Raw genomic sequence first — 16,929 nt, 5'->3', positions numbered from 1 at the left:
ACGCTGTTAGATTCGTCGATGGTCAGTATTCGCCTCTTTTTTCTTCGTCCAGACGTGTCGAATCGGCTGAAACAAAGGCTTAGTCGTTCTCGATGATGCGATCACCACTCTAAAGAGGCCCGTCAGAGCGCAGTTACGGCTTCTTGTTTGTTGCAGATAAGTAGTACCGCAGCTCGAGAATGCTGTTGATCTTGAATGTAATGGAATATGCAATTTTCTGACTGCGCAATAATGCTAAGACTGAAGATAAGCACAACTCTAACATCTAATTAACTAATCCGATGTAGTGTAACGGCTATCACACCACGCTTTCACCGTGGAGACCGGGGTTCGACTCCCCGCATCGGAGGATTTATTTTATTTTTTTATCAATTCCTATAATCTAGTAATTCATCTTATAATACATAAGATCCTTGAAGACTAATAGTCTTTACCATCCCAGTAAGGTTCAATCGTTGATGCTGGGGAAGATCTGTGTCTCTAAAGATGCAGAGTTTTGTGATTCAAGTGGAAACGCTATTCAATTAAGAGGTGTAAACTTTGATCCTACGGTGAAGTTTCCTGCAGACCCTTACCTTCCAACTAGATTGCCAATCGCTGGAAAATCTATTTTGGAGGATGCAGAGAATGTCAGTTTTGCAGATCATCCGGTTCCTCTAGCTGAAGTCGAACTCCATGTGAACAAGCTCAAGTCTTTGGGGTATAATTGCATTCGATTCCCTTTCACCTGGGAGTCTTTGGAACAAAAAGGTCCCGGTGAATACGATTTTGACTATATGGACTATGTGATTGATGTATTGCAAAAAATCCGGTCCATTGGAGGCATACAAGTCTACTTGGACCCACATCAGGACGTTTGGTCGAGATTCTCTGGTGGCTCGGGTGCTCCACTATGGACACTTTACTGTGCAGGCTTTCAACCCACCGGCTTTGAAGCAACCGAAGCTGCTGTGTTGCATAGCCATTATACCAGTGAGAAGAAAGAGTATCCCAAGATGCTGTGGCCCACGAATCTCTATAAGCTCGCATGCCAAACGATGTTCACTTTGTTCTTTGCAGGCAAGGATTTTGCACCAAAGTGCACCATCAATGGTGAAAACATTCAGGACTATCTGCAGGGAAAGTTCGTTGATGCCGTAATGCGTCTTTACTCTAGGATACAGGAGAAGGCCCCGGAGTTATTTGTGGAAAACTGCATCATTGGTCTCGAGACGATGAATGAACCAAATTGTGGTTACTTTGGGGAGAAGGACCTAGGCATTATCCCAAAGAATAGGAATTTGAAACGTGGGTCCACGCCAACAGCATTTCAAAGTTTTATTCTCGGTGAAGGACATCCGGCCATCGTCGACCAATACGACATTTCAATTTTTGGTCCTACCAAAACTGGTACACAGAAGATAGATCCAAAAGGGACCAAATGCTGGCTGACCGCTGAAGAAAGAAGCGAGGTAGATGCTAGATATAAGTGGGAAAGAAATGAAGAGTGGCTTCCTGGGCAATGTATTTGGAAATTACACGGAGTTTGGGGCGAGACTGCTCTGGGACCAGAGTTGATTAAAAAGGATTATTTCGCTAGCTTAAGAGACCGTACTGCAGTGGATGAGTCTTACTTCATCAACCACAATTTCGTTAATTTCTACAAAAATTTCCAATCAAAGTTTAGAAGTATTGATAGAGATGCATTATTATTCATGCAGGGAATGGTTTTCAAAGAACCTCCGAAGCTACTGGGCAGTGATTTGATAGATAATCGAACTGTCTATGCATGTCATTACTACGATGGGATGTCATTGATGTTCAAAACATGGAGCAGAAAATTTAATGTCGACACTTTTGGTATAGTTCGTGAGAAATACTTGAATCCTGCGTTTAGTGTGGTTATTGGGGAAGCAAATGTTCGTAAGTCATTCAAAAGGCAGCTGCGAGACATGAAGCAAGAGGTGAAGGATGTTTTACATGTACCATGTTTTTTCACCGAGATCGGTATGCCTATCGATATGGACAACAAGAAGGCCTACAAAGATGGTAATTTTTCTTCTCAAACAGCAGCAATAGACGCTTTGCAATTGGCACTGGAAGGTGAGAATCTATCCTATAGTCTTTGGTGTTACTGCTCAAAGAATAGTCACAAATGGGGGGACGAATGGAACAATGAGGATTTTTCGATCTGGTCCATGGAAGATAGCTCTAAAACTAAAGAACCAAAGAGGGAAGAAGACGGTAGATTAGATTCCGAGGCCTCCGATTTTATACCGTTTGCGAAAAAGCTGGAACTCGATTCGCCTCCATGTGCTGACAGGAATTCGCTTGATTTCGACGGTATTCGTGTTCTTGATGCGGTGCTAAGACCATTTCCAGTAAAAATTCATGGCCAGTTCATCAATGCTGAATTTGATTTGCCTTCCAAGACTTATTACCTGGAGATCACGGCAAAAGTTGATGCAGAATTATCACCGGACGCTCATTCGTTCATATTCTTACCCAGACATCATTTCCCTCTTGAACAGGTACGTGTTAGGTCGTCATCGGGTCGCTTCACTTACTACCGTGAATATCAATTACTCAAATGGTACCATAGTTCTGGTAAGCAATGGTTAAAACTTTCGCTGGCAGAAGAAAACCAAAGAGACCCCAGTCCCGATTGTGTAATCGCTTAGGGCATTCATAATAAATACATTAAAGACTTCTATTAAAACTCGAGTGAAGTTTCACCGTCCTCAGCACGTTCTCTTTTGACAGTACCCATGTCATTCTTCATCACTTTGTTTACATGCTGCTGGAACAACTCGATAAATGGCTGTAAACTTGTTTTCTCAACGTTATTGCCATTTTGTTCCATTTCGTGTTGCAATGTAATCAATTTTGGTGCCTGATCTGGGTTAAACTTCATATCAATCGGTACACAAACGTTACCTGTGGAAGGATGAATACAGAAGGGAGATTTCAGTAAATGGATTGTCTGTTTTGTAACTTCAATATCCAGCTTTGGATACAACGTTGCAATGACCATATCTTCCTTACATTCACGTAGCCTGGTGGCATAATCCTGCTTCCGACTGGTCTTGATCTCTTTAGATGCAATCACATCGATATCATTCCATTTCTCTTTACTTGACCTATTTGGATTCTCAGACCAGTATCTTCTCAAAGCGTCTATCAGGTTCTTATCATGTAGACAGGGGAGTAAAGTAGTAAATGCATGCTCATCATTTTGCCATGGATTTTGTTCTTCTAGAATAATACTCGCAAAATGAGGTTTCAAGATCTCTAATGAACGTACCAGATGTGGATGGTAGGGTCTTTTTAAAGAAAGCCTCTTGTCAGCATTACGATCTCGCACCACATTAACGTAATCCAGGACGTTCCTTCTTTGTAAATCGTGCAAGATACGTGCACGCTTGTCACTGACCCAACAATGCGCACCACGTCTACCAGAGAACACCCAAATAAAATCTTCATATGCAAAATCTTCAGTGAGAGTCGTATTAACCACTAACATGGCCAAAGTGATGAATTTCCAGCATCTTTCACACACTTGAGCCCCAGAACAACACGTTCTGAACGTATCGTAGTCATCCATATCAATATCAAACACCAATTCCTTCTCCAATGGTTTCATTTCGCTCTTCAGGATAGTATCACGTTCCCTCGGGGCCTTATTATAGATAGCTCCAATTTCGAATCTATCAGGATTGGCCTTCTCAATCTGAGTCTTGAATTCTTGCACAGAGTTGTAAGAATTGTATCTCTTGTAAGCTCCAGACCTGAAAGCCATTGCAAACTCTCGATTCACAATATCTCTGCCTGGTTTAGGTGAATGGTTTAACCAATTGAATATTACTTTGAAAGGGAATAAGCACTGGTAGTAGTATTGCATATCGGAAGAACTAGGAGTCTTGAACTTGCCATTACCATTGGCCACCACATCGGATTGCTCCATTTATTTACAATATACTGCGGGTTGCTCGAGGCGTTGGTAGTAAAGTGATCAATTCATAGTTTAATGGTCATCTCTTAACGCGTCTTCGCGTTCGATCGTTCTTACCGAAGAACACCACTAAAGGCCAAAATACCATGAACTAGGGTCATATTGAGCTGATATCGACTGCAATGGGCTATTGTCAACTATCCAAGTCAGCAATGAAAATTCTGGGCAGCTTTACTCAGATAAATCAGCCAAGTCACTTTTTAGAGGCCTGGTAGCCTCAGAACAAAGAGGAAAAGAACCAGACTAAGCCTAGCTCATCATTTCAAACCTCGATCGATCCATTGGAACCCATCAAGTGCCATCAAGTGCCATCGATAGCCCATCCCAATACTCTTCGATCGTTCAATTGCCCTTACCCGGCTTCAAGACAGCTTAACGGTGGCAAAAGGCTATTAATGTGAAGGGAGATGAACTATCTAGCAGTAGCGAGCACTCAAGAGGTCAAATAGAGAGTCCTTTGTGGGTGTTTACAGGCCAATTGCAACGAGAATGGACATTATCTTGGGTATAAGGGTACAAGATTCGGTGATACTGGCTACTTCGAAAGCTGTGACCCGAGGAATATCGATCCTGAAGGATAGCGATGACAAAACTAGGTTATTGTCTCCACATAACCTGATGAGTTTCAGTGGTGAAGCAGGTGATACCGTACAATTTGCAGAGTATATTCAGGCCAACATGCAGCTATATTCCGTGAGAGAGAACGTCGAATTATCACCACATGCGACTGCTAGTTTTGTCAGACAGGAATTAGCTAAGTCTCTCAGATCGAGGAAACCATATCAAGTGAATGTATTGATTGGCGGTTATGATTCGAAAGCTGGAAAGCCAGAGTTGTATCAGATCGATTACCTGGGCACAAATGTTGAACTGCCCTATGCTGCACATGGATACGCAGGTTTCTACACTTTTTCACTACTGGATCGTCATTATCGTCCCGATATGACGGAGCAAGAAGGTTTAGAGCTTTTGAAGAAGTGTGTGGAGGAATTGAACAGAAGAATGCCAATTGATTTCAAGGGCGTAATAGTGAAAGTGGTCGACAAGGACGGAGTACGGAGACTCGACGACATGGAATAGGTCAACGAGCGGCCCAACCTAGATAGATTGGAAACATGGTGAAGTAACCTAAGTAGCATCACATATAACGGTCCTTATTAGCTTGATCTACAACTCAAGAATTCATCGATCGATGAGCACAAGTGTTTAGATGGCCAGATGTCCAACGATATCGCTGGGATAGCTGAGGTCATTGGTACAGATGATGAAGTGGTGATAGAGTTTGTACTCAATGTGAAGAAACTTTCCCGAAATTCAAGTGATTTCAAGAGAAAGATAGATGAGCTAGATGTCAACTTGTCACAGGAGGCAATCGAGAAGTTGTGGGAGTTGATATCTGACTTTAGGAATGATGTCAGTAAGATTATGAAAGAAGCTATTGGTGTTGAAGACCCTGTAGTAATCGACTTCGTCATTGATATTGCTCGAAAATGCCAATCACTGCAAGAATATCAGCAGAAACTAGACGAAATGGAGAGTGGGGTTAGTGCTGATGTAGCCTCCCAGATATATGCTAAAATTAATCCAGCATCGGCTCCTGTAACAGATCTGCCGGATGAAGGGCTTAAGTTGCCTAATCAGCAGATAAAATGGGATGATATTGACGATAGCAAGGATATGTTTCCACAGAGACCAGTAAGTCAGCATCTGGATGTTTCCCCTATAACTGGTAAAGTTTACCGTGGATCTGTAAAGAACATTACTGCTTTTGGTTGCTTCGTACAGCTATCAGGTGTCAAGAAAGTAAATTGTGATGGACTAGTTCACATCTCAGAGTTGAGCCCCATAAGGGTACGTGATCCAAATGATGTGGTTCAAGTCGGCCAGCATGTTTTTGTTAAAGTACTGAAGGTTCAATCCAATGGTAAAGTCTCATTAAGTATGAAAAATATTGACCAGAAAACAGGCGAAGGGTCTGGCACTGGACCCAATGGTATGCCCTTGGTACCAAGAGGAAGGCGTCTGGGAAGAAGCACTGATGATGTTGCTTCTGAACACAGAACGCAGAGGCGTCCCTTGACATCACCGGAGAGATGGGAAATAAGGCAACTTATAGGCAGTGGTGCGGCATCTATCGAAGACTACCCAGAGTTGAATCAGGATCAGATCAAAGAAGTTCCAAAATTATCAGACTCTAGCAATGCAAATGTCAGAAATCAAGAAGTTGACGTCGAGCTGAACTCCGATGATGAACCACTCTTCTTACAAGGACAGTTGGAGAAAGGACCCAAGAAGTATGAAGCACCAAAGATCGCCAAAGTCCCCAAAGGTGTCATGAACAGGGTCGCTGTCGGCGGTTCCGCATTGATGAAATCTCATCGTGAGGAGAAGGTTAAGCTCAAGAGAGAAATCGAACAGCAGATCAGAAAGAAACGGGCTGTAGACGATCCAACGAAGAACCGTGAAGAAGATAAAAAAAAGGTGGATGATCTTCGACAACAGCTTGTCGTCACAGCATGGGAAAGAAATCGACTGCGAGAGAACATAAGTTTTGGTAAAAGAGAATCTCAACCCATTAGCGGCCAAAGGAAATCCCTACCAGTGTACAAGATGAGATCTGAGCTAGTCCGAGCAGTACAGGACAATCAATTCCTAGTTATTGTCGGGGAGACGGGTTCTGGTAAGACAACTCAGATAACACAGTATCTGAACGACGCAGGGTTTGCCGACCGCGGCATCATCGGTTGTACCCAACCACGTAGGGTTGCAGCGGTTTCTGTCTCGAAAAGAGTCGCCGAAGAAGTTGGATGCAAACTGGGGACTGAAGTCGGTTATACCATCAGATTCGAGGACAATACATCTCCGCAAACACGAATTAAGTACATGACAGACGGTATGTTGCAGAGGGAGGCTTTGCTCGATCCGACGATGTCCAGATACTCCGTGATCATGCTTGATGAAGCTCACGAGAGAACAGTTGCAACAGATGTCCTTTTTGCTCTTTTAAAGCAAGCAGCCCAAAAGAGACCAGATTTGAAGGTTATTATTACTTCAGCTACTTTGGATGCTGCAAAATTCTCGGAATACTTCTGTCAATGTCCCGTCATAACGATTCCAGGTAAGACCTTTCCGGTGGAGGTCTTCTATGCTCAAACTCCGCAAATGGACTATATTGAGTCTGCGCTAGATGCCGTTATGGAGATCCATGTGAATGAAGGAGCAGGTGATATATTAGTGTTCTTGACGGGGCAGGATGAAATTGATTCCTGTTGTGAAATTTTGTATCAGCGAGTTAAGACTCTAGGCGATAGCATAGGGGAATTGTTGATTCTACCTGTTTATTCGGCGCTGCCCAGTGAAGTTCAATCAAAAATTTTCGAACCAACTCCAGAGGCTACTCGTAAAGTGGTTTTCGCCACTAATATTGCCGAAACCTCCATCACTATTGATGGTATTTATTATGTCATTGACCCTGGATTCGCCAAGATCAACACTTTTAACCCCAGAGTTGGGATGGAACAATTAGTGGTCTCACCGATCTCTCAGGCACAGGCAAACCAAAGAAAGGGTAGAGCCGGCAGAACAGGTCCGGGAAAATGTTACCGCCTTTACACAGAATCAGCATTCTACAATGAGATGCTCCCAAATACAATCCCTGAGATCCAGCGACAAAACCTCGCACATACTATTTTGATGTTGAAGGCTATGGGTATAAATGATCTTATCAATTTTGAGTTTATGGATCCTCCTCCTAGGAACCTCCTGATGCGAGCTCTTGAAGAGCTTTTCAATCTTCAAGCATTGGAAGATGATGGTCGGCTGAGTAAACTGGGAATGCGTATGTCTCAATTCCCCATGGAACCGCAGCTCTCTAAGGCATTACTGTCATCGGTGACCAACGGTTGTGGAGACGACATCATAACAATCATCTCCATGCTATCTGTTCAGAACGTATTTTATCGTCCCAAGGAAAAACAGCAGGAGGCTGATAATAAGAAAGCTAGGTTCCACCACCCTTACGGAGACCATTTGACATTGTTGAACGTCTACAACAAATGGCAGCAAGCAAATTGCACTGAACAATTCTGCACTATCAATTATCTTCATTACAGACATCTCAAGCGGGCCAGAGATGTTAGAAATCAATTGACTACTCTTTTCACGAGATTCCGACTACCAATTGCTAGTAGCCATGGTGATCCTGAAGTAATAAGGCGTACATTAGTATCAGGGTTCTTCATGAATGCCGCAAAACGAGATTCCCAGGTAGGTTATAAGACGATCTGCGGGGGAACGACCGTGGGAATTCATCCTTCAAGCTCGCTTTTCGGTAAAGAGTACGAATATGTCATATACCATAGTTTGGTTCTGACTAGCAAAGAGTATATGTCACAAGTGACTGCGATTGATCCTAACTGGCTCGTAGAATCAGCGCCTCATTTTTACAAAGTTGCCGATGAAGACAGTCAATCTCGTAAGAAAGCTAAGATCGCACCTTTATACAACAAGTTCTCAAAGGACCAAAATTCATGGAAACTGAGCTCGATTAGACAATCGCGAGAAAAAGCGTTGGGTATCAAGAGGTAATTTTATAGATCATATATTTGGGTATTTTTCATTTTAATCGTTTAAGTAGAATTCGGACTAAGTCCCAGGCAAACGACCGTCAAAGAGAGGATAAAAAGACTCGATAGAAGGTTGCAGCTAAATCTTAGCACTCAGATCATCCAAAGCTCTGACAATTGCCATGTTAAGCCCGCTTACAAAGTTACCGACTAATGCCAAAGTGGCAGTCGTTGGAAGTGGTGTTGCCGGCCTGATGTTCACTTATTTCCTAGGTAAACTAAGGCCTGATGTGACAATCCACTTGATAGAGTCTCAAAAAAGAACTGGTGGATGGATCAAATCCTTGGATACCAAGGATAAGAATAATGAACCAGTGATGTTAGAGCAGGGTCCTCGTACGCTTAGAGGCGTCTCCGACGGAACAGTTCTTATTGTCGATACCTTGAAGGATCTCAATCAACAATCAATTGTACAATGCATCAGTGCGAATGCAGAGGCCAATAGGAAGTTTCTGTTAGACCCAAATGACAAGTTGGCTCAAGTTCCCAATTCCCCAGCGACCGCTATAGAGTTTCTATGCAATCCTCTCGGCAAGGGACTCATCACTGGTTTCCTAGGCGAACCTTTCAGAAGGCCTCCGAGCCACCCAGGCCAGGATGAGAGTGTTAGCTCATTTATCAAGAGGCGATTTGGAAGTGATTATATTGGTAATAATATATTAAGTGCTGTCTTCCATGGAATATATGGGGACGATATCGACAACATGAGTGCCAAAAGGACCGTGAGGAAATTGTTTGATTTGGAGACTAAGTACGGTTCGATTATGAAAGGTTTTTACAACAGTAAATCTGATCCTAATGAGAAACATCAATTGAGTCAGCTACTAAGCGACTACCAACGAGCATTCAATAAGGATGAGGCCGAGTTGAAGGGACTTTCCACTAAATTGCACAAGTATCCCATGCTAGGCCTGAAGGGAGGTCTGGAGATGTTTCCGCATCTCGTCAGACAAAGCTTGAACAAACTATCAAACGTGAATTTGATAAGCGGCGAAAAAGTTATCAAGATCAACCAAGGCAAAGAACAGGAGGGACTCAGCGTGCAGTTGTCACAGGGAAAGTCTCTCACCGGCCTCAACCATGTCAGATTGACCCCAACTCCAGCGCGAATCTCACCAATGATTGACAACGAACAACTGGCCAAGGAATTTGCCAAGATCAAGGCAAATAGTATATTACTTGTGAATTTTTACCTGCCCAAAAAAGACGCCATAGCTAGGAAATACCATGGCTTCGGCTATCTTTGTCCCAAATCAAGCAAAAACCCTCAAGGACTACTCGGTGTCATCTTCGACTCTGTCATCGAAAGAAGTTTTCAGCCGCTATTCCAGAATATGGATGCAAACCAGAAATCATCTTCACCCGAACAGTATACAAAGCTTACCGCTATGCTAGGGGGGCACTACTTGAATCACCATTCGTCAGAGACAGTACCGTCTCAAGAGCTTACCATCCGCGCAGTAAAAGACTCACTTAACACCCACTTAGGAATCTCATCTCAGGACCTTGAAGACGGTATGTGGGCATTTACCGTCGCTGAAAAGTGTCTCCCTCGCTTCTCAGTCGGGTACGACGCTTGGCAGGCTTCGGTCGAGCAAGAACTTCAGAAAGCATACAAAGGAACCGTCTCAGTGGGCGGAATGGGCTTTGCTAAGGGACCTGGAGTTCCCGACGTCATCGCTGATGGTTTACAGGACGCCATCAAGCTAGCATAGCACTGTATATAGCCATGATTCATACTATTTAAGCCCATCGAGCAAATCGTCACATGTGACTCTTTTAATAAGCTTTTCAGCGGTTAATTGAAAACCATCGAAGTAAACAATCACTTTTTATCAGCAATAAAGCTGTTCGAATTGGCTAGACCATTTGATTTATATGCCCATTCGATGTCTGAACGTCAAACCAAGAAGCAGAAGCTTTCTACGAGTTCGGATGGCTCGCGCAGCATAGAAACGGACGATAAACTTGGGAACCAGCCCAAACATACGCTTTATGTGAACAACTTGAGTGATCACATCGATATCAAGCGTTTAACAACGAACTTGTACCTCCTATTTTCGATCTACGGCGAGGTCATCAAGATAACAGTCAACCCCAGACGTCAGAGGGGTCAGGCATTTATCACTATGAAAAACATTGATGAATCGAATCTGGCAATCATATCCTTGAACAATGAGCCATTTTTCGGCAAACCGCTTCATGTCAGCTTTAGCAGAGAGGAGACTATCAATATTTGAGTTATTGGTTGTTCATGACCATAGTTTGTAACAGCCGCGAGCGCGCCGAGTCCGGGGGGTTGAGCAAGCCCCCGGTATTGGGAGAATTATCGCCGGAGTTGGGGTTGACAGCTTATAGACGCGTGAAGAAAGATCATTGAGAGTATATATACAAACGTTGAAGTCCAGTTTGGCATAGACCCTACATGGGAATAGTCCAGGAAAATTAATCGTGAAGAAATGGAGAGTACTTGTTCTTTAGCGGAGCTAGTAGAGACTGATCCCAGGTACAGGCCATTGAAGGAAAAATTGGCTGGGTATGAGCCGGGATCTGACCAATATTTGTCCTGTTTGATGGACCTGTGTCCGCTAACGGAGTGCCCAGATTATCAAACTTATGTGAGGAAACAGGCTGCACCCGTCCCAGGATCGCAGAATGACGGTTATAGTCCAATCTATAGAAATACGCTTTCTCCAGACCGTTTACTTTCGTGTTTCGATCGGAAATTGGCTACAATTTATCATCATTTTTTGTTTTCTGTGAGAAGATGGCCTAATCATGATTGTCTGGGGTTTAGACCTTATGATGAGGAATCAGGAAAATTCTTGGATTATTATCAATTTTGGTCATTTGAAGAAGTGGAGAGGAGAAGTCGTCGCATAGGTGCCGGTATCCTGTCTCTTGTTAACGTCAAGAGACGGAAATCTTTGGGTTGTAACGATTTCATCGTGGCAATTCTCTCGCACAATAAGCCAGAGTGGATGTTGGTAGATCTCGGTTGCCAAGCATATTCTTTGGCTAATACTGCACTTTATGAGACCCTAGGGGTCGATACTTCTCATTATATCATGAATTTAACAGAATCGCCAGTTTTACTTTTTGCTAAAGTGAATATGAGCAAAGTCATTGAGATGCTTCCAAATTTAAAATACGTCAACACTTTGGTATGTCTCGAAGATATTGAGGATGATGAACTACGGTTGTTTAACGAATCATTATTTCCAATGGCTAAAAACTCCAGGGACGAAACCATCAGTTTGTTCTCGTTGAAACAGGTTGAACGTATTGGCAAGATGAACGAGATACCAGTGATTCCACCCGCCCCCGACACATTGTACACAATCTCTTTTACTTCTGGTACTACGGGTCAACCAAAGGGTGTGGAGATGACTCACGGGCACTGTGCTGCCGGTATTGCCTTCACTTTTTCATCGATTGTTTTGCCCGAGGATGCAAAGACGAGGCAATTGCATAACATGTGCTTTCTACCTTTGGCGCATATTTTCCAAAGAATGATCGTTTCCTTTGGCCTTTCAATGGGTATCGGTCTAGGGTTTATGCACTCTTCTGATCCCGCAGTCCTGGTAGAGGATTTGAAAATTTTAAAACCAGATATTATAGGCCTGGTACCACGGATATTGACAAGGATCGAAACTGGTATCAAGATTTCCTTGCAGCAGTCCGCCAGTAAGAAGTTCATTGCCAACAGTATTTTGAGTGCCAAGAAAGCACGTCTTGCAGCCCAAGATGGTGAAGATCACTCTCTCATGAATAGGCTTGTTTACCATCCAATACTAAACGACAAGATTCGTTCGTCACTTGGTTTTGATAACGGAGCAATGATTATCACAGGTTCTGCCCCAATATCACCCGGTACTCTGAAATTTCTAAGAACTGCCCTCGACATCGGTGTAAGACAAGGCTACGGTTTGACCGAAACTTTTGCTGGTATATGTCTGAGTGAAGCTCACGAAAAAGATCCCGGTTCCTGCGGTGCAATCGGTGTCAGCGTAGAATGCCGTTTAAAATCTGTACCAGAGATGGGGTACGATTCATCTGATTTGAAAGGTGAGCTACAATTGCGTGGCCCACAAATTTTCAATAGGTACTACAAGAGGCCAGAAGAAACTGCAGAAGCGCTTGATGAGAACTTATGGTTCTCCACCGGTGACATTGCCTCCATAGATCGCCGTGGCCGTCTAAGTGTCATTGATCGGGTCAAGAATTTCTTTAAATTATCACAAGGAGAGTACATCGCTCCCGAGAAAATCGAAAATGTATACCTATCGTCGTCTCCACTGATTACACAGGCATTTGTCTACGGCGATTCTTACAAGTCATACCTTGTCGGTATTTTAGGTATCGAAATCGCCTCAGTTCAAAAGATATTGGGCCTTAAACACCCAGAGGTAAACGGCTTGCCACCAAGCAAGCTCATCGAGGTAATAAACATTAGCAAACCTCTCAAAAAAAGTTTCCTGTTGACCATTAACAAGTACGCTCGGAATTTGCAAGGATTTGAGAAACTTCACAACGTCTATGTCGCAATCGAGCCACTCAAAATGGAGGACGAAGTTATCACACCGACATTAAAGATCAAGCGTGCGATTGCTTCAAAACATTTCAAATCGATCCTCAATAATTTATACGAGGAGGGTTCTATAATAAAAGAACCCAAGCTCTAATTTTCTAGCTCAATGTAAAATATTATTCGCAAGCTTTTGCCAGTTGGTATGATATATAGTAATTGTGGTTGACACTTCTTAGCCGTACCCGTCATTTTTCACGCGGTGTTGATCTTACAAGCTTCAAGGTTTGTGCAAATTGATTAGATGCTTTCGCGTCAAACAGTAGTTACATTCGCGTTTCTTGGCTCATTGGTCTAATTACTGGGAGGCAGGTGTATTAATAGAAGATGAGCGGCATTGGAGAGTCTCGTACGGAGCTTCTAAACTGGTTAAATGACCTTCTGAAGCTGAATTACAGAAAGATCGAGGAATGTGGTATGGGGGCAGCGTATTGCCAAATAATGGATTCGATCTATGGAGACCTTCCGATGCACAGAGTCAAGTTCAATGCTACAGCGGAATACGAGTTTCAAACAAATTATAAAGTTTTGCAGAGTTGTTTCACGAAACACCATATCGAAAAGACTGTCTATGTCGAGAAATTGATCAGATGTAGATTCCAAGATAACCTGGAGTTTTTACAGTGGCTCAAAAGATTTTGGATGCAGAATAAGGACGATACGCCGTACGATGCAGAAGCTAGGAGGAAATATAGGGCGGTTTCTAGCGGTCCAGGCTCTAACAACAGTACAATAAGTGTGACAAAGAGAAAGACTAGCGGATTCTCAAACACATCGTCATCCAGTACCGGAGCAAACACTGCTAATAACATCACGACAAGGACCTCATATGGGGCCAGAAGAGTCTCGAATGAGCAGGTGCTTGGACTGCAGGCAGAATTAGCACAAGCACAGGGGAGTGTAGCGAGCTTGAACAGAGAAGTTAATACGTATAAAGAGGCTATGAATATTATGGAACGGGAGCGTAACTTTTACTTTGGTAAACTACGTGACATCGAGATTTTGGTGCAATCGACACAGGATCTCATTAAAGAGGGCGTTTATAACACGGGGAATGCCGACTTGAGTAAGCTCCTGAACAAAGTCCAACAAATCCTGTATGCTACAGAGGAAGGTTTTGAAGTGAGTCGAGATGAAGTTGAGAGAAATTTAGAAGACAACGAGATTTTGAATGAGCCTGGGCTTTCAAATTTCGCTGAGGGCATTCAACAAGACAGGCCTGAACATAATCTAATAACAGATGAGGAAACCTTTTAACGATGATCAAAAAGTGGCTCAAATAGACGTAATTATAATGCGTTGAATGTTTAATATATACATGAATCCTGATTTTAACCTAAATTTAATTATACTGGTGATCCCAGACGATTAATTTGTTGCTGGCGCCGTATCGTCTATTTTTTTATCGTACTTTGGATCCAAATACTTTTCAAAAGCTTCGTTCCTCTCTGGGAAAGGCCTTGGACCAAGTAACCTTATCATATCTTCTCGTGTGATTGCCTCTTTGGTTAACAATTCTTTAGCCACTTTGTCAACTTTCTCCAAGTTTTCAGTAAGCAATTTCTTACATTTAGCGTGTGCCTCATTGACTATTTTTTTAACTTCTAGATCGATCGTTCTTGCAGTTTTGTCACTAAAAGGTTTATTGACTTGGAAACCACCGTCGTTTTCATCGTATGAGACGTATCCAACTTTTCGAGACATCCCCAGAGCGGTCACCATAGAGTTTGCCATTTGAGTAACTTTCTTAAAATCATCATGTGCACCACTTGTCACCGAGGGGAAATGTAATTCTTCAGAGACTCTACCTCCAAGGGCCATGATCATTCTATGATGGAATTGTTCCTCACTGATTAAGTATTGATCAGGTGGTAAGTACTGGGCATACCCGAGAGCACCTTGACCACGAGGTATGATACTGACTTTCAGCAGTGGATCTGCGTATTGTAAGTACCAGCCACATACCGCATGACCTGCTTCATGGTAGGCGACGGTTTTCTTCTCCTGTGGTGATAAGACCTTTGATTTTTTCTCTAAACCAGCAATGACTCTTTCAATTGCTTGTTCGAAATGATGTAACTCAATGCAAGGATCGTTGTGTCTTGCGGCTATCAAAGCTGCTTCATTACAAGCGTTGGCGATGTCAGCACCGGCAAACCCTGGAGTTAAAGCAGCAAGTTTACCTGCCAATTCTTCACGTTCGGACTGTAAAGTAGTAAAGCGCTTGTCCAAGTTTAATTTCCTCATGTGAACCAAATAGATAGCTTTTCTTCCTTCGACATCGGGAGCATCGATTTGAATGTGTCTATCGAACCTACCGGGTCTCATCAAAGCCGAATCCAGAACATCAGGTCTGTTAGTACCGGCTAGTACCACCACTTGGTCAGTAGTGCTAAAACCGTCCATTTCGACTAACAATTGATTCAAAGTGGCTTCCCTTTCATCGTTAGAACCACCCATGGCACCACCTTTACCTCTTTCCTTACCGATGGCATCGATTTCATCAACGAAGATGATTGAAGGTGCCATTTTTCTACCTTGTTCGAAAAGATCACGAACTCTAGAAGCACCCACACCGACAAACATTTCTACGAATTCAGAACCAGAGACAGACAAAAATGGTACACCTGCTTCACCTGCGGTTGCCTTTGCCAACAAAGTCTTACCTGTACCAGGTGGACCCGATAAGATGGCACCACGAGGAATCTTGGCCCCGAGTGCTGTGTATTTGTCAGGGTTCTTCAAGAAATGAACAAATTCCATAATCTCCTGCTTGGCTTCGTTACAACCTGCAACGTCTTTAAATTGCACCTTAATATCTGTTTCCTTGTTGAATAATTTGGCCTTGGATTTACCTACGCCAAACATCCCCCCAAATGGGCCCCCACCACCGGCACCACCACTGGCACCGCCGTTAACTTTTCTTGTGATGAAATATAGGCCTCCTAGTAGGATGATCGTTGGAAGGAAAGGTAGGAGGTATTGGAACACTGAGGCACGATCGACGTATGTAATTGGAATTCTATCGTCAGGAGAAATCTTCAACTTATCCTGTAGTTGGTCCATTTGTTCTTCAAAAGTGTCTACTGAACCGATTGTGAATGCAACGACCGTGGGACTAGAGAAGGAGCCAAACAACCCTGTTTGGGCTTTGTTTTCAGGTACCGCTTGGGGAAGCAGTTCTGCTTCTACCAAAAATTTGTTCACCACATAAAGTTTCTTCACAAGACCCTTTTCGAGATATTTTGTTTTAAATTCTTGGAAAGTGAGAGCGTCAGTTTCTGGATTTTCATTTGGGTTTGAACTGCTGATTAGGTTCAGCAAAAAGATAGACCCGACAGTCAAATAAATGGTCTTGGCGAATTCTTTTGATTTGAAATATTCACCCAGATTCTTAAACTCGGGTTCATCTTTCTTATCCTGCTTTTTTTGTCGTCCTTTTGCTCCTTTTCCTCCTTTGGAGGTTCTTTGGAATCTTTGAATGTTCGAGAAGTATAATGGAATGCCCGCTTGAACGGCAGAGGCTTCACAATGAATCTTGATGTGAGACTCGGACGTAGTAGAGATGTGGCAGCACGTCTCCGGAAAAACGAGCAGGCCCATCATTGGTTAGAGTCTTGATCCCTTTGTAACGTTGTTAAACAGTTTACAATGACTATTGTAGAAGGTGGCAAATAAAGATCAAAAAACAAAAAAGCTTCGGGACTATAATCACGTGCCTCACA

The 16,929-nt window shown here is 43.0% G+C and overlaps 9 protein-coding genes and 1 non-coding gene across 10 annotated transcripts; 8 read left to right on the top strand and 2 right to left on the bottom strand.

Annotated features, from left to right (window-relative positions):
* The first annotated feature begins 277 nt into the window (after window positions 1-277).
* TDEL0Htrna4E lies at window positions 278-349 on the top strand. The gene has a single exon. It is a non-coding gene; the product is annotated as a tRNA-Glu (tRNA).
* Window positions 350-458: 109 nt separating this feature from the next.
* On the top strand, window positions 459-2,660 carry EGH1 (hydrolase; the record flags this gene model as incomplete). The annotated part of the gene is made up of 1 exon (XM_003683307.1): window positions 459-2,660. One exon carries the CDS (start codon window positions 459-461, stop codon window positions 2,658-2,660), a length of 2,202 nt encoding a protein of 733 aa, XP_003683355.1.
* Window positions 2,661-2,692: 32 nt separating this feature from the next.
* Window positions 2,693-3,943, bottom strand: PRI1 (DNA primase subunit PRI1; the record flags this gene model as incomplete). The annotated part of the gene is made up of 1 exon (XM_003683306.1): window positions 2,693-3,943. One exon carries the CDS (start codon window positions 3,941-3,943, stop codon window positions 2,693-2,695), a length of 1,251 nt encoding a protein of 416 aa, XP_003683354.1.
* Window positions 3,944-4,480: 537 nt separating this feature from the next.
* PRE1 (proteasome core particle subunit beta 4) lies at window positions 4,481-5,071 on the top strand (the record flags this gene model as incomplete). Its single annotated transcript, XM_003683305.1, has 1 exon — window positions 4,481-5,071. The coding sequence occupies one exon, from the start codon at window positions 4,481-4,483 to the stop codon at window positions 5,069-5,071; it is 591 nt and encodes a 196-aa protein (XP_003683353.1).
* Window positions 5,072-5,209: 138 nt separating this feature from the next.
* Window positions 5,210-8,578, top strand: PRP22 (DEAH-box ATP-dependent RNA helicase PRP22; the record flags this gene model as incomplete). Its single annotated transcript, XM_003683304.1, has 1 exon — window positions 5,210-8,578. One exon carries the CDS (start codon window positions 5,210-5,212, stop codon window positions 8,576-8,578), a length of 3,369 nt encoding a protein of 1,122 aa, XP_003683352.1.
* A 160-nt stretch (window positions 8,579-8,738) lies between these two features.
* Window positions 8,739-10,331, top strand: HEM14 (oxygen-dependent protoporphyrinogen oxidase; the record flags this gene model as incomplete). Its single annotated transcript, XM_003683303.1, has 1 exon — window positions 8,739-10,331. The coding sequence occupies one exon, from the start codon at window positions 8,739-8,741 to the stop codon at window positions 10,329-10,331; it is 1,593 nt and encodes a 530-aa protein (XP_003683351.1).
* Window positions 10,332-10,505: 174 nt separating this feature from the next.
* On the top strand, window positions 10,506-10,856 carry MSL1 (U2 snRNP complex subunit MSL1; the record flags this gene model as incomplete). The annotated part of the gene is made up of 1 exon (XM_003683302.1): window positions 10,506-10,856. The coding sequence occupies one exon, from the start codon at window positions 10,506-10,508 to the stop codon at window positions 10,854-10,856; it is 351 nt and encodes a 116-aa protein (XP_003683350.1).
* A 219-nt stretch (window positions 10,857-11,075) lies between these two features.
* FAA2 (medium-chain fatty acid-CoA ligase FAA2) lies at window positions 11,076-13,301 on the top strand (the record flags this gene model as incomplete). The annotated part of the gene is made up of 1 exon (XM_003683301.1): window positions 11,076-13,301. The coding sequence occupies one exon, from the start codon at window positions 11,076-11,078 to the stop codon at window positions 13,299-13,301; it is 2,226 nt and encodes a 741-aa protein (XP_003683349.1).
* A 230-nt stretch (window positions 13,302-13,531) lies between these two features.
* Window positions 13,532-14,461, top strand: BIM1 (microtubule-binding protein BIM1; the record flags this gene model as incomplete). The annotated part of the gene is made up of 1 exon (XM_003683300.1): window positions 13,532-14,461. The coding sequence occupies one exon, from the start codon at window positions 13,532-13,534 to the stop codon at window positions 14,459-14,461; it is 930 nt and encodes a 309-aa protein (XP_003683348.1).
* Window positions 14,462-14,572: 111 nt separating this feature from the next.
* On the bottom strand, window positions 14,573-16,807 carry AFG3 (AAA family ATPase AFG3; the record flags this gene model as incomplete). The annotated part of the gene is made up of 1 exon (XM_003683299.1): window positions 14,573-16,807. One exon carries the CDS (start codon window positions 16,805-16,807, stop codon window positions 14,573-14,575), a length of 2,235 nt encoding a protein of 744 aa, XP_003683347.1.
* Between the last annotated feature and the right edge of the window lie 122 nt (window positions 16,808-16,929).

Source organism: Torulaspora delbrueckii, chromosome 8 (genome assembly GCF_000243375.1).
Source record: "Torulaspora delbrueckii CBS 1146 chromosome 8, complete genome".
NCBI classification, from domain to species: domain Eukaryota; kingdom Fungi; phylum Ascomycota; class Saccharomycetes; order Saccharomycetales; family Saccharomycetaceae; genus Torulaspora; species Torulaspora delbrueckii.
Note: the sequence above shows the minus strand (reverse complement) of the source record. Positions and strands in the feature narration are given on the sequence as shown.